Source organism: Rhizophagus irregularis, chromosome 24, assembly GCF_026210795.1.
Source record: "Rhizophagus irregularis chromosome 24, complete sequence".
NCBI classification, from domain to species: Eukaryota; Fungi; Glomeromycota; class Glomeromycetes; order Glomerales; family Glomeraceae; genus Rhizophagus; species Rhizophagus irregularis.
Genome location: NC_089452.1, coordinates 3,339,803 through 3,352,409, shown reverse-complemented (window position 1 = coordinate 3,352,409; position 12,607 = coordinate 3,339,803). Strand labels below are relative to the sequence as shown.

The following is a 12,607-nucleotide window of genomic DNA, read 5'->3' as shown; positions in this document are numbered from 1 at the left end:
AGTAAGTTCTTATTAATAATAATGGAGTAATATTATACTTCAGTTTATTTATTTTTTTGAATATTTTAATAATTAAAAATATACATATCTAATATCTTATGTGTCATCTTTATTATCTTGTATGATATCTTAAGAACACGATTTTTGTTTATTAATTTATTTGTCGGAAATTATTATTAGGGTATTGCTAAACATCACCGGTAATGAAATTATGATGTAATGCCGGCCAGTATCTTATTAGATTTTTAATTCTGGTCGAAAGTACATCATAATGCTGGTACGGTGACCATCACCGCCGGTAAGCTTTAGCAATTTTCTTATTATTAATATATACAGTATATAAATCAACAACACCCCAGTCGCGCCATCATAGCCTTTTATAAAAGGTAACCTGGGCTACCCAAGGTTCCCTTTTATAAAAGGCTATGATGGCGCGACTGGGGTGATCAACAACTACTAATTTTGTCATTTACTTTATTTATGTTACAATATTAGCGAAACGATGAAGCGTTATGTCTTATACTGCAGGACCAATTACATTTAACAAGTATACTAATTCATTATTTTATCAAGAATTATATAATTTGAACACAAAATATGGTTAATATACAAAAATATACATAATCAGTATATAATTTGAATATAAAATATAGCTAATATACAAAAATATACAGTCAGACCTCCATAATTGCACACCCCTTGGGACCATATGCATAATTTTCAAAATAGTGCATTTAAAGAGGGTGTGCATTTATAGAGGTAAAATAATTAGAGATCATATAAGCTTGGGACTGAACCAGAGGGTGCATTTAGAGAGGGTATACATAGTGGGTGCAATTATGGAGAGTGCAATTATGGAGGTCTGACTGTACATAAGTAGTATATAATTTATAATTTTAATATAAAATATAGCTAATATACAAAAATATACATAAGTAGTATATAATTTGAATATAAAGTATAGTTAATATACAAAAATATCATAAGTACTATTTAATTTGAATATAAAATACATCATATATTCTCTTAACTTGGTGAAAACATGTTATTGGAGGTATATCTAATTAAACCATCATCTTCTCTAATACAATTTTCTGTATCTTTAGCATTGAATATTAACCATTCAATAGATATTTTAGGAATTTGGCGACTTTGTCTTTGTTTTATACAATGCCAGCCAACTCCTAAAAAGCATAAAATATTCATTATAAGTATAGTAATCCAATATCCTCCTCCAATTTCTATTCTCACTCCAGTTTCTCCTTTAATTACAAGCTGGACTGGTATTTCTATACCTTTATCTGACAACAAGATTCGTCTAGCAATGACTCCAGAGGCAGTAATGCCACGTAATAATTCAACAAATTTATCTTTTACCAAATCCACATTATTTGTGTTTGGAGCTAAACATCCTCCAAAATTAACTGTGTCTTTGCATTGAGGCATCAGGATATGACCATCATATGATGCTAATGATTTATGCATAAATTCACCATATACTGGCTTTGGGCTAGAGTATTCCTCTCTTTTGTTACTGATTCCTCTAGTACCACAAATATCACATCCTGCTGTTATATATTCAACATATTCAACATGTGTATTCATTACGCAGTAAATTTGCAAACCATTTGTAGGACGACATATTTGTAAGTTTCCAGCTATATCAAAATTCCCGTCACATGATGAGTTGATAGGTAATATTTGTACAAAATTTAAGGTTATTCGAGTTGTTTCATTAAGATTATCTTGCTCAAGTTTAATAATTTCTCCCATCCATCGGTCCTCTAATCCAGAGTTAGCTTGTATGGATTGTATTAAATCAAATAACGGGGTTGGTGGTGGTATATTTAGATCACGAAAATAATTTGATCCTAGAATTGGATAAGTTTCAGGAGTATTGTAACATACAGTACTCAAACTAAAAGCTGGAATAATCTCTTTCTCAGTTTGTACCAACTTATAATTTATATTTGTATTGTTATCAGTTGTTGCTACCATCACTATTTTTTCACCATCAACCGAATCTCCCCAGTGCATAGATAACTGCTTAGAGATTCCATTTACCATCACATCTGAAGCACCTTGTAACCACTGAAATCTAAATTTAGATTGCAACAATGCTGGACAACCCCCGTCCCCATCCGCACATGGTTTTAAAGGGTCAGCGTTAAATTTTTCACTTTTAATTGATAAAGAACCTGGTATTGTAGTTGTGCTTATTGCAAATCCAATAGCTAGTTCGAGTGTTCCAACTAAAGCAATCATAAAAATAATAATTCTTAGTTTTAGTGGAACTTTTCTCTCTGTTAATAATAGTTTAACCGCCCGTAGCATACCGGTATCTTGATTATTGGCTACTGCCATTAAAGCGCGTGGTTCAATTTCTTCATTGTTACATAATATTAAATAACTCATCACCCAATTAAACACACTGCTAAATATCCGCATGACCAGATGTAATAATACGTAAGTTAATATCATTGGTACTGCTGTTATAAATGGACTACTAACTGAGTAAATTAGCTTTTCACGTCCGACTCCAACTAACGTAATAAATACGGTTAGAACTGTTAAAGTAAACAATCCAAAGTATGTCACAAAACAATTATAATATTTCTTGACATAGTTATCCATGATACTATTATAATATCTCTTGACATAATTATCCATGATACTATTATAATATCTCTTGACATAATTATCCATGATACTATTATAATATCTCTTGACATAGTTATCCATAATATTATTATAACATTCCTTGAAAAAGTTGAAAAGGCTAATCAAGTTACTAAAATTTTGATGTACCCCTAAATCGTTATTCATATTTAACAATTCTCAATACACGAAAAATAGTTGAGGTTTAGTAAGAAGTTTCTTAATTCTCCTTTCAAAGAAATCTGAAACTTAACAATCATGGACATATGAAAAGGATGTATATATATATATAATTTAAAAAATCTAAAATATTTTTACTTTGTTACGCGTTAAAATGGATTTATAAAGTATATTAAATGAATGGCTTCTTTTGCTTCTTTTGTCAAAATAATGGTGATTCTTTTGCTGCGATTATCTCGCGAACTAATCAGTAAATAAATCAGTGTGTGTTTGTGCTCACGTTTGACGCATATAGTAATTTTAAATACGTGTAAACAGAAACATACTGTCATACTGCATATTTAAATAGCAGCAGAGAATTCTTCAATCGAATTCTTTTGCATCATTTTTTAACCATTTATAGAATTATTCAGTACTTTTACAGGTAGTCAATGGACTGATAAAATCAATTATGATCATTGTGATCATTATATTGAGATGTTGTACTACAAATTGACTTTTATATGAAGTTACAAATTTGTTCTATAAATTTCCTAATTAGAAAGTAGAAGTGTAAACTTTCATAAATCGAAACTCTTCCTATTATTTGCATTATTTACATTGTAGGAACAATTCAAACAATAATCTCTTTCACATAACGCCTTTCCTTTTCTCTCCAATGATATTCCCGCTCTGAAATAACCTTTTAGCTGCTTCTCTATAATAAAAAAAAAAAATTTCTTAAAAAGCGAGGTGTTACATTGTTTTTAAAGTTATTATGTCTTACCGGCGGTATTTTCCGAAATTAATGTGTTAAATATTGATTGGTATCAAATTCACAAAAAAATCTGTAATAGTGTGAGACTTTGATTTTATTAGTCCATTGACCACCCAACGTATCACGCGCTTGTTTATATGCGAACCCGTTGTTCTGTCAACATAATGTAGTTTCACAAAACTATGTCAAATCCTATAGGCTATAGTAATTGACGATCATTATCATTATCGAAATTTTGGGTTTCACTTTATGAATTTTATTATTAAGTTACTAAATGATTGGCTTGTTTCGAAATTTGAGGCGTTTTCCCATTAAATTTTCACAACTTTAAAACTTTAAATAACTCACAAACTATTACCATTTATGTAATTCTAAAAAGTTTAACCAACTACATGATAACTTTAAAAAACTTAAAATACCTCGTTTTTTGTAAAAATCTTGAAGAAAAAATTTTTTTTATCTATGAAGCTACGCTCAAAGGTATCAATTTTTATTATAAAAATGTATTCTTTTTTATTTTTTAAAAAAAGCAAGATATTTTATAAAAAAGATAAGTATTTGGAACACCTTCATGAAATTTGAAACGAGAATAAGAGAAAGTTTCAATGTTATTTGGGTATAAAAAATGCACCTATTTAGTGAGAGATTTCTTATAGGCTGATTTAAATATAGTAGTACTACATAGTATAATACGGATTAAAAATTCCATAAATTTTATTATAGGACTTGATAGTTTTGTGAAACTATGTTGACGGATGTTAATTTGCTAAACCAGTTCAGTTTAAGTTCGGCTCAATACAGCTTTAAGCTTAAGCTTTTTTGAGAAAATAAGCTTCCAAGCGATTGAGCTTACTATATTAGTTAAACACAGATACATTATATAGTTAGACTAGATTTACATAAGCGAGTTTGTAAGCCTGCTTATCTATTTCATTATATAATAAATCTTAATCAAATTATATTGGAGCTTGAGATTTATTTTTATTTATATTTAATTTTTTATATCTATATTATTTAAATACATATTTGCTGAAGTTTTATTGATTTTTCGAATAATTTTTAATAATATTGCTTCATACCAAGTTTTAAGGCAGAGGCTTGCACGAACATTTTCTGTTAATAACCGGTTCCGGGTTGGACTAATTGTATGTTTGGCAACTGAAAAAATTTGCTCACTGGGAATATTCTTTGTGGCAAAGTTTACAAGATTATTATTATCAGTATCATCAATAAAGTCCCAAACAGGATCAATTTTTCGCCGTTTTGGCATATGTTTTGTAATAGATTTGGATGGAGTTAATGCAGTTTCATTTGTGTTATCAGGCGTATCATCATTTATTAATGTAACATTGTGATTATTATTTATTGAATTTATTTCTGTAAGATTTGTATTATCGTCAGTAATAAGAAAAAAGAAAAAAGCATTAGTATCATATTCTAAAATTTCATTTTCAGTCATTTGGATTTAAAAAATTATGATGAGTGAAACTAGAGCTATTTTGGTCAAACACGCTATATATATACTTTTTTAAGTTCATACTAACAAAAGTGTTAAGCAAGCTCAAAGCACGTTTAATAAAAGCATATTAAAGCTTATTGAAAAAAGCTTGTGCTTAAACTCGGTTTAAATATGCTTTGTTGAAGCAATTTAACATCCCTAATTTATTTAGATATTTCCGTTAAAGTATTAATTTATTTTTTTAAAAAAAGAATCATAGATATTTTTTATCATATGAGAGATTCGAGATTCGAATATCATGTGACACAAGTGCACATTGAAAATTTTCGTGTACACAGTGTATGATGAATTTACCAATTGAGTTAAAAATAAACATATATAAATACCATGACCAGAATATAACGAATCATGTGACATTTAACCAATTAAATACGATAGTAACTCTCGTTATAATGAAGTAACCAATTAAATTCTTTAAAATTCTTCGTTATAGCCTTATAACGAATTGAAGTGAAGGGTTCGTTATATCGTGAGTTGACTGTATATTGCTAATCGGAGAACAAATAGCGGAAAGCTTACTTTGGCAAATGTTTTAAGCAAAGAAAATAATTCATGATGATTGATTATCAAAGCAAACTTATTAGCGTTAGCTTATTGGAAAAGGCATATGTCCGATAACAATGGGTTTTTTACTTACAAAGAATTGTGCTTTTCCATTTTTGGTGACCATATGCAATTTTTGCACCTTCTGACCTTTGATTTCACAATCTTCGGATATTTAGGACCCCAGAAAATTCTCATATAGGTAAGGTGCAGACCGTGCAGCCATATAAGCATTTCTTTCAGGGCCGGAATTATAATAATTCCAGCCAATATCTAAAAAACGGAAATAATTCCCTGATCTAGAATTTATCAAAATTATCCATAAAAGTTAAGATCTACATGATCGTTCTTACGCATTTCAATCACTTCACTTACATGAGACTTTTCCGGTCCTGGTTATTAATTTCTAAATCCGATTTTCTTGGCGTATTTTATCATCTATTTTCATCTTCATTAAAGGGTATCTTCCTGGTTAGTGATAAAATTTATTTAAAATTCAAAAAAAATATCTTGCATAAAATCCAAATTCATCTCAACTTTTTTTTCAACTATTGTAAATATTCTCCATCATAATTCATTAAAATTCTAAAAAAAAAAAAAAATGTCTCAAATTTCTCGAATTATACTTAGTCCACCTGTTCAAAATTTAATAAATTATTATCGTAATCGATTTATAAATCATATTTTAAACGGTTATTTTATTTATTATTATTTTATAATATTGCTTGGATTTTCACTTTTTCTTTATTTTATATCCCTATCTTACTTCTTACGATCAAGAAACAATTTCTCTAATTTCTCTATCAACATAAATGGTGATTTTACGATTTCTGCTACGAAAACGACTATATACTACTATCGTTCTTCGATTACGACGACCATATATCATGATTCTACGACCTATATCTTTGTATAATAAATTTAAGTAAATATATAAATGCTTACTTAGCTTGGTTACAATCGGATTCCTTTTATAGAATTCTAAAAATTCACAACATAACCTACACTTTTGAGTCGCATTCAACTAGTTAATTCACACCGGCGGATATCTCTAAGGGTTAGTATCACTGTATCAGGTGGACTAGTAGTAGTAGTAGTAGTTGTTACTCTCACAGAACAACACATATAAATTTTGAATTTATAATACAGAAATTTTTCCTTTTTCTTCTAATTATTTTTCTTTTACATGGTTTAACATAGGCATAGTCTAGTTGGGACATTTTCATATCAGTAGTCAGTTGCTTGTGCGAGCTTGTCTCAGTTATATACCCTACTTTAAGTACTTATTTTATTTTGTACGTTTAGTTTGTACCGGACATGAGTTATACTATCAATAAAAATAAAAATAAATAAAATAAATACAAAATTATTGAATGGATCAACTAATAATCCTTTGGACCATCTACTAGCTTAAAATTATCCAAAATCATAGGCTAGGCCGGAAATTAAAAATACTGTATAACGAATAACCTCAAATATAACGAATAGCCTCCGTACTTGATATACTACTAAGAAACTTTCCAGGGTTAATTAACGATAATCTAAAGTGATCCTTTGTGACCTCGTCTTTATAGTAATAAGTTTACGACAAACATTAACGATACATTATAATATTTTTAATTAGACCTCAAATTTTGCATCCTCTTTATATTTTTCTTACATAATTTAATCTCCTCGGACTTTATACAAATATTTTAAAATTTCATATATCACACAACAAAACAATTCGTTAAACCATACAACGTCAACATGATATACGGAGTAAATCTCCTAGTACATAGTCATTTATCGTTTAGTGCAAATTATCAACTCCCGCTTGACAATTTAGGCTAGATTATTTAAACAAGCTCAAACTTATTACGCAATGACCCTGGCAATTTTCGATATCCCATATTCTTATTCGTTCATAATAACGTAGTGATTTTATAATTAGTTTCTCTTATAATACGAGTTATAGTTGTAATGGTTCAACATTTTACATATTTGGAATAAACTTCTTTTTATTTTATTTAAGTATTATACTATCGCACTATAGTGACTATACTACTTTTTTTTAAAATAAAATAATTATTTTAATACTTTATAATTTATGAGGATAGTTAAAAAAATATATTAGAATAATATGAATAGTCGTTAAAAACGAAAATACTGTAATTATTGTTTCGTAGGTTCTTTGGTTGGGTTCATATATAATATATATATATATATAAATTTACATATGGTTCAAAAATTTAGTATATTTAAAATTAATAAAAATATATATTAAGATAAATTCTTATAAATAAGTGATAAAAATGAATATAAAAAAAAAGTGACACATTGTAGTCTAACATGTTATCTAATTATTTAATTTAATTTTCTTATGTTTAATAATAATCACATCGTCATCTTCATGTCCTATAATATATACGTATAATATACGTATAATATTATAATATTAAATATCTATAAAAATATAAGAAAAAAAGATCAAATTATATATAAAATATGTTACCATCCAAAATTTCCCAATACATTCTTTTAGGTTTGTTAATTTCATCATCATCATCATCTAACGTCAAAAGGTTTCATACAGTAAATAACAAATTTAAAAAGATAATTATTTGTATTTATATATTTACCAATTAAAATCGGCGAATCAAACTGTCCAATTCTATTTTCGGTCACAATATCTAAATAAAATAACAATAAAATGTTAAATAAGTATGAAATGTTCATTTTTCAGGTATATAATATAATTAATTAATTAATACTTACTGTTTGGAATACTTGAATACACTTGTATGCTTGAATATGCTCTATCTTAAAAATGTGTTCAGAAATAGATTACTAACTGAAATATGTCATTATAATACTTGACATAATTGCTGATTATGCCAGAATTATAAATTTTTAACTTTGTCCAATAAATGACTCATTTTTAATAATCAATGTAAAAATGACTTGCCTTTGATAATATTTCTTTGTTCACATAGATCTACTACATCATGGACTTTACTATTAAAACTCCGATTTATTGAATTAACAGAACAATCGTTCATAAGGTTTATATTCGTATAATCATCTGCTGTTTGTTGTACTTTATTCATCATCTCATTTATTTTGTCTTTTAATATAAAAATATTGGGTCTTTTCATTGGGTCAGCGTCCCAACATTGTTTCATTAATTCTTTATATTCCAAAGGAGTTCCTGGTATAATTTCTGGTCTCATATCATTAATAATATCATTTATGAAATTACAATCACCATGTTCATAATTAGCAAATGGTGGATATCTGGATGAAATTTCCCACATTAACATCCCCAAACTGTAAATATCGGATGAAAAATTATGTTCTCTTTCAGTAATAACTTCAGGTGCCAAATAAGGAAGAGTTCCATATATATTGCCTAATGATTTATCAGATGGACCGCAAAATCCAAGATCACCAATTTGCCATTGATCTTTGTATTTTAAGAATAATATATTTCTGGAATGTAAATTTTTATGAATTATATTTTCTTCATGAATTCTTAAAAGCGCACAAATTATATCTTGAGTAATTTTAATTACTTCTTTCCATGTAAGTTTATGACTTTGTAAATAATTTCTTAAATTCATATCTAATTCTTTCATTACAAGCATATAACCTGATTGATCTTTAGTTATGCCATAATATTTAACGAGAGAATTCCATTTGTTACTTGTATTGAAACAAGACTTCGCCTACGATAAAAAATGATTATAATAATATTAAAAATGGGTCATACTGCAAATAAAAATACTGCAAATAAAAATGCAGTATATAAAAATACTTTACATAATATATACCTCTTCAAACCAACTTTTGTTAGCATTTTCAACATTTTCTAACCTTTTAAGAATTACTTTCTTGGTTTTAGATCTTTCTAATTGTTGTTTTTTAGAATCCCATATTTCGTAATAACCGGTAACCCAATCCGCTGAATAAATTCCTCCGGTTAAAAGTTTAACATTTTGTAAATTATCGTATGGAATCCATTCAATTATTTTATTCGGACTAATAGATTCTATTTGACATTTTTGTATTAAATCATCAACATCATTATTTTCAGATGTCCAATTTGAAAATTTAGTTTCAAGATAATTTCTAATACAATATTCACAATATAATGTCGCTAAACATTCTTCTTGACAATTTTCACAAATTCTTTTTATACCTTCATTAAAAATAATTTTATTATGATCATGAGTTTTTATTAATAATTTAATCATTTGTGATTTTTGATCTTTTGTAAGATTTTTATTAGCTATAATCATTTCTTTTCTAATTTCATGTTGTAAATTAAAATTATTTTTAATATTATTATTATTTTTATATTCTGATGTTTCATGTATTTCATTAATAGTAGTGAAAATTAATTGATGTTGATGATTTTTAGTAACAACAGACATTTTTTTTTTTAATGGTTTGTTTTGTTTTTTGTTTTGGTTTTTTAAAAAAAGGGAGGTTTTTTTTATATATAAATTTTCGGAATTTTCGGAATATTTTTGAACCGTAATTGTTTCTAATTTTGGAAATCTTTTGTTGTTTTTGTTGTTTTTGTTTGATGAATATGAAATTAAATTATAATAAAAAGGATTTGAAGAAAATTGTTACACGAATCTTCATGAAATCCTTTGTTTTAATATTTTTAGTACCATGTGAAGATTGAAACCCCCTTTTTTATCTTGTTTTGTTAAAATATACTTTTTTAGAAGATAAAAATCAAACTATTTATACAATGAATAAAAAAAATTTTATTATGACATAATTTTTAATTTATCTTGGAATATTTTAGAATATTTTTATGGATAAATGAAAATTGGAATAAAAAAAAAGCATTTAATCGTTAGCCCGATATTTAACGGAACTATATGAACGGGTATGAACGGGTATGAGCGGGTATGAGCGGGTATGAACGAGTTTAACTAAAGAGTGAAAGCAACAAAAAAATAATTTTTTAAAAATCTTTACTTTAATATTTTATGTATAAGACAAAAGTATAAGGACAACACAAATTAAAATTCAATCGATGTTCAAAAAAATAGTAAAGTATTAGCAAAAAAACATTAGTAAAAAAAGTTGCAAATGAAATATTAAGGTAACAAAATGTAATAGTGCTGATTGCCTAAGTAATGAACATTTATCATATAAAAAATATATAAAATATATTTTCAATTTTCACCGTATGTAAATGCTCATTAGTTATTGAGGAAAAATTTTTTTCCTATTTTTAGATTAATAACCGGAATTAATGATATATCAATCAAGTTTATAATTGCGCCAAATGCCTTTGTGCACTTTTGTGCACAAATAAGGTTCTATCAGTGTTCCATTCATATTTCCTAATTGAATAAACAAAAAAATTCAATGCAAGTCCCGTGAAAAGTGAACGTAAGCTCTCATGTTGATTGGATCGCTTATACTAATTCTGTGAATTTACTCATAAATATATTAATAAAATGTAAAGAAAATGTAATGCATTTTATTAATGGAAAGTTGTCGATCTACAAAAACAATATTATTTTGTTTCGTTTATATTGTTTATAGGAAATGGAAAGTTGCGTGAATTACTGTATGACGTAAAATTATCCCGGTATCTCGCATAGTGTAAGTAACAATAGAGGTATTGTTTACATAATTTATCGTCAGTTATTGTTCGGAATATCCTATTGACCGCAGTATCCTAATGACCGAAATATATCTTCGGTTGATATCTCTATTCTCCCATTCAACCCATTCAATAATTATTTATTTGGCAACGCTTGGATTTATTATATTGTATTTTTATTTTTATTTTATGTTTCAGAGGATTTATTATATTGTATGTAAAATCATATTAAAGCGACTACTGTATCATGTGCCGCTACGTTAACGTGCCGCTACGTTAACATGATGACCAATCAGATATGGGAATCTTTTCAAGGGGTGTTGCCCGCATTATTATATGGTGTTTGCAGCCTATCAAAAGATTACACGTGATGATCCGGCATTTTCGGAATTTTCTCCTGATACACAAGATTGTTATCAAACAATCTTATTTGTATAACATTAGGTACCTATACTTTAAAGAATTCCTTTAAGAAAAACAAATATTTATGAACAATTTCTCGTAATAATAGTTTGAATGAACCTTATTTTGAAAATTTAGGAAATATACTAGGAAAATATACTAGGGAAAATATATTAGAGAAAATATATTAGAAAATATACTAGGAGAAATATGTTTAGAAATATACTAGGGAAAATATATTTAGAAATATACTATATATAAAAATGGATGTATAAATAGATGTATAAATATATATATATAATATATATATATATATGGGACAATGATACAAAAATTCTATATTCCCAAGAATTTATTGGGGAGAAAATACATTTTTCGACAGAAAGAAAATAGAATCTACGCCAACTTGATTAATAAAATTAATAAAATGATTATATAAACAGGGTTATACTGTTATAGTTCAAAGAAAAAAAAATTTTTTTTTTGTTTATTATGTTTTGGATCGGGTTCCAAATAATTTCATTGTAAATTTTCCATAATTTCCAGATCTTCAAAACATTTAATTCGGTGGGCGGTATTAGTAATCAAATCACCACCCTAATTTCATTATGTTTGCGGATCGGACAACATAATCCACGGGTCATTTTATTGATCCTAACATGGAAGTTTGATTGGATTGATTGATCATCTTTTACTTATCGGCAACATCAACGACTAAAAATGAGTTTTCATTTATAAATTCGTTATAATAATAATAATCTTCCTTATAAAAAAGTTATTTCGTCCTTTTCATTCCTACTGAATCACCGAATTCAAAAAAAAAAAAATTACATATATTTTATATATTTTATATATTTTTTTTTCATCATGTCTAAAATTCGACGAGAAACAATTAATAATATACTTAATAAAGCATATACATTAACATATAATA

General features: G+C 27.1%; 3 protein-coding genes across 3 annotated transcripts; all 3 read right to left on the bottom strand.

The window, feature by feature from the left end:
- Window positions 1–1,026: 1,026 nt before the first annotated feature.
- On the bottom strand, window positions 1,027–2,826 carry OCT59_016420 (uncharacterized protein; the record flags this gene model as incomplete). The annotated part of the gene is made up of 1 exon (XM_025329243.1): window positions 1,027–2,826. The coding sequence occupies one exon, from the start codon at window positions 2,824–2,826 to the stop codon at window positions 1,027–1,029; it is 1,800 nt and encodes a 599-aa protein (XP_025187480.1).
- A 1,760-nt stretch (window positions 2,827–4,586) lies between these two features.
- Window positions 4,587–5,054, bottom strand: OCT59_016419 (uncharacterized protein; the record flags this gene model as incomplete). The annotated part of the gene is made up of 1 exon (XM_025323386.2): window positions 4,587–5,054. One exon carries the CDS (start codon window positions 5,052–5,054, stop codon window positions 4,587–4,589), a length of 468 nt encoding a protein of 155 aa, XP_025187481.1.
- A 2,580-nt stretch (window positions 5,055–7,634) lies between these two features.
- On the bottom strand, window positions 7,635–10,107 carry OCT59_016418 (uncharacterized protein). Its single transcript, XM_025309987.2, has 6 exons — window positions 9,470–10,107; window positions 8,605–9,364; window positions 8,415–8,459; window positions 8,279–8,329; window positions 8,152–8,208; window positions 7,635–8,054 (listed from the first exon to the last, which is right to left on the bottom strand). Exons 1-6 carry the CDS (start codon window positions 10,070–10,072, stop codon window positions 7,996–7,998), a joined length of 1,575 nt encoding a protein of 524 aa, XP_025187482.2. The 5' UTR covers window positions 10,073–10,107; the 3' UTR covers window positions 7,635–7,995.
- Window positions 10,108–12,607: the final 2,500 nt, after the last annotated feature.

Bases quoted from the DNA above. Each gene is read 5' to 3' on its own strand.
- OCT59_016418 (XM_025309987.2), bottom strand. From the start codon at position 10,072: ATGTCTGTTGTTACTAAAAATCATCAACATCAATTAATTTTCACTACT. The intron at 8,330-8,414 runs GTAAGTATTAAT...TATTTTATTTAG, and splicing joins GTATTCAAGTATTCCAAACA to ATATTGTGACCGAAAATAGA. The intron at 8,055-8,151 runs GTAACATATTTT...TATATATTATAG, and splicing joins GTATTGGGAAATTTTGGATG to GACATGAAGATGACGATGTG.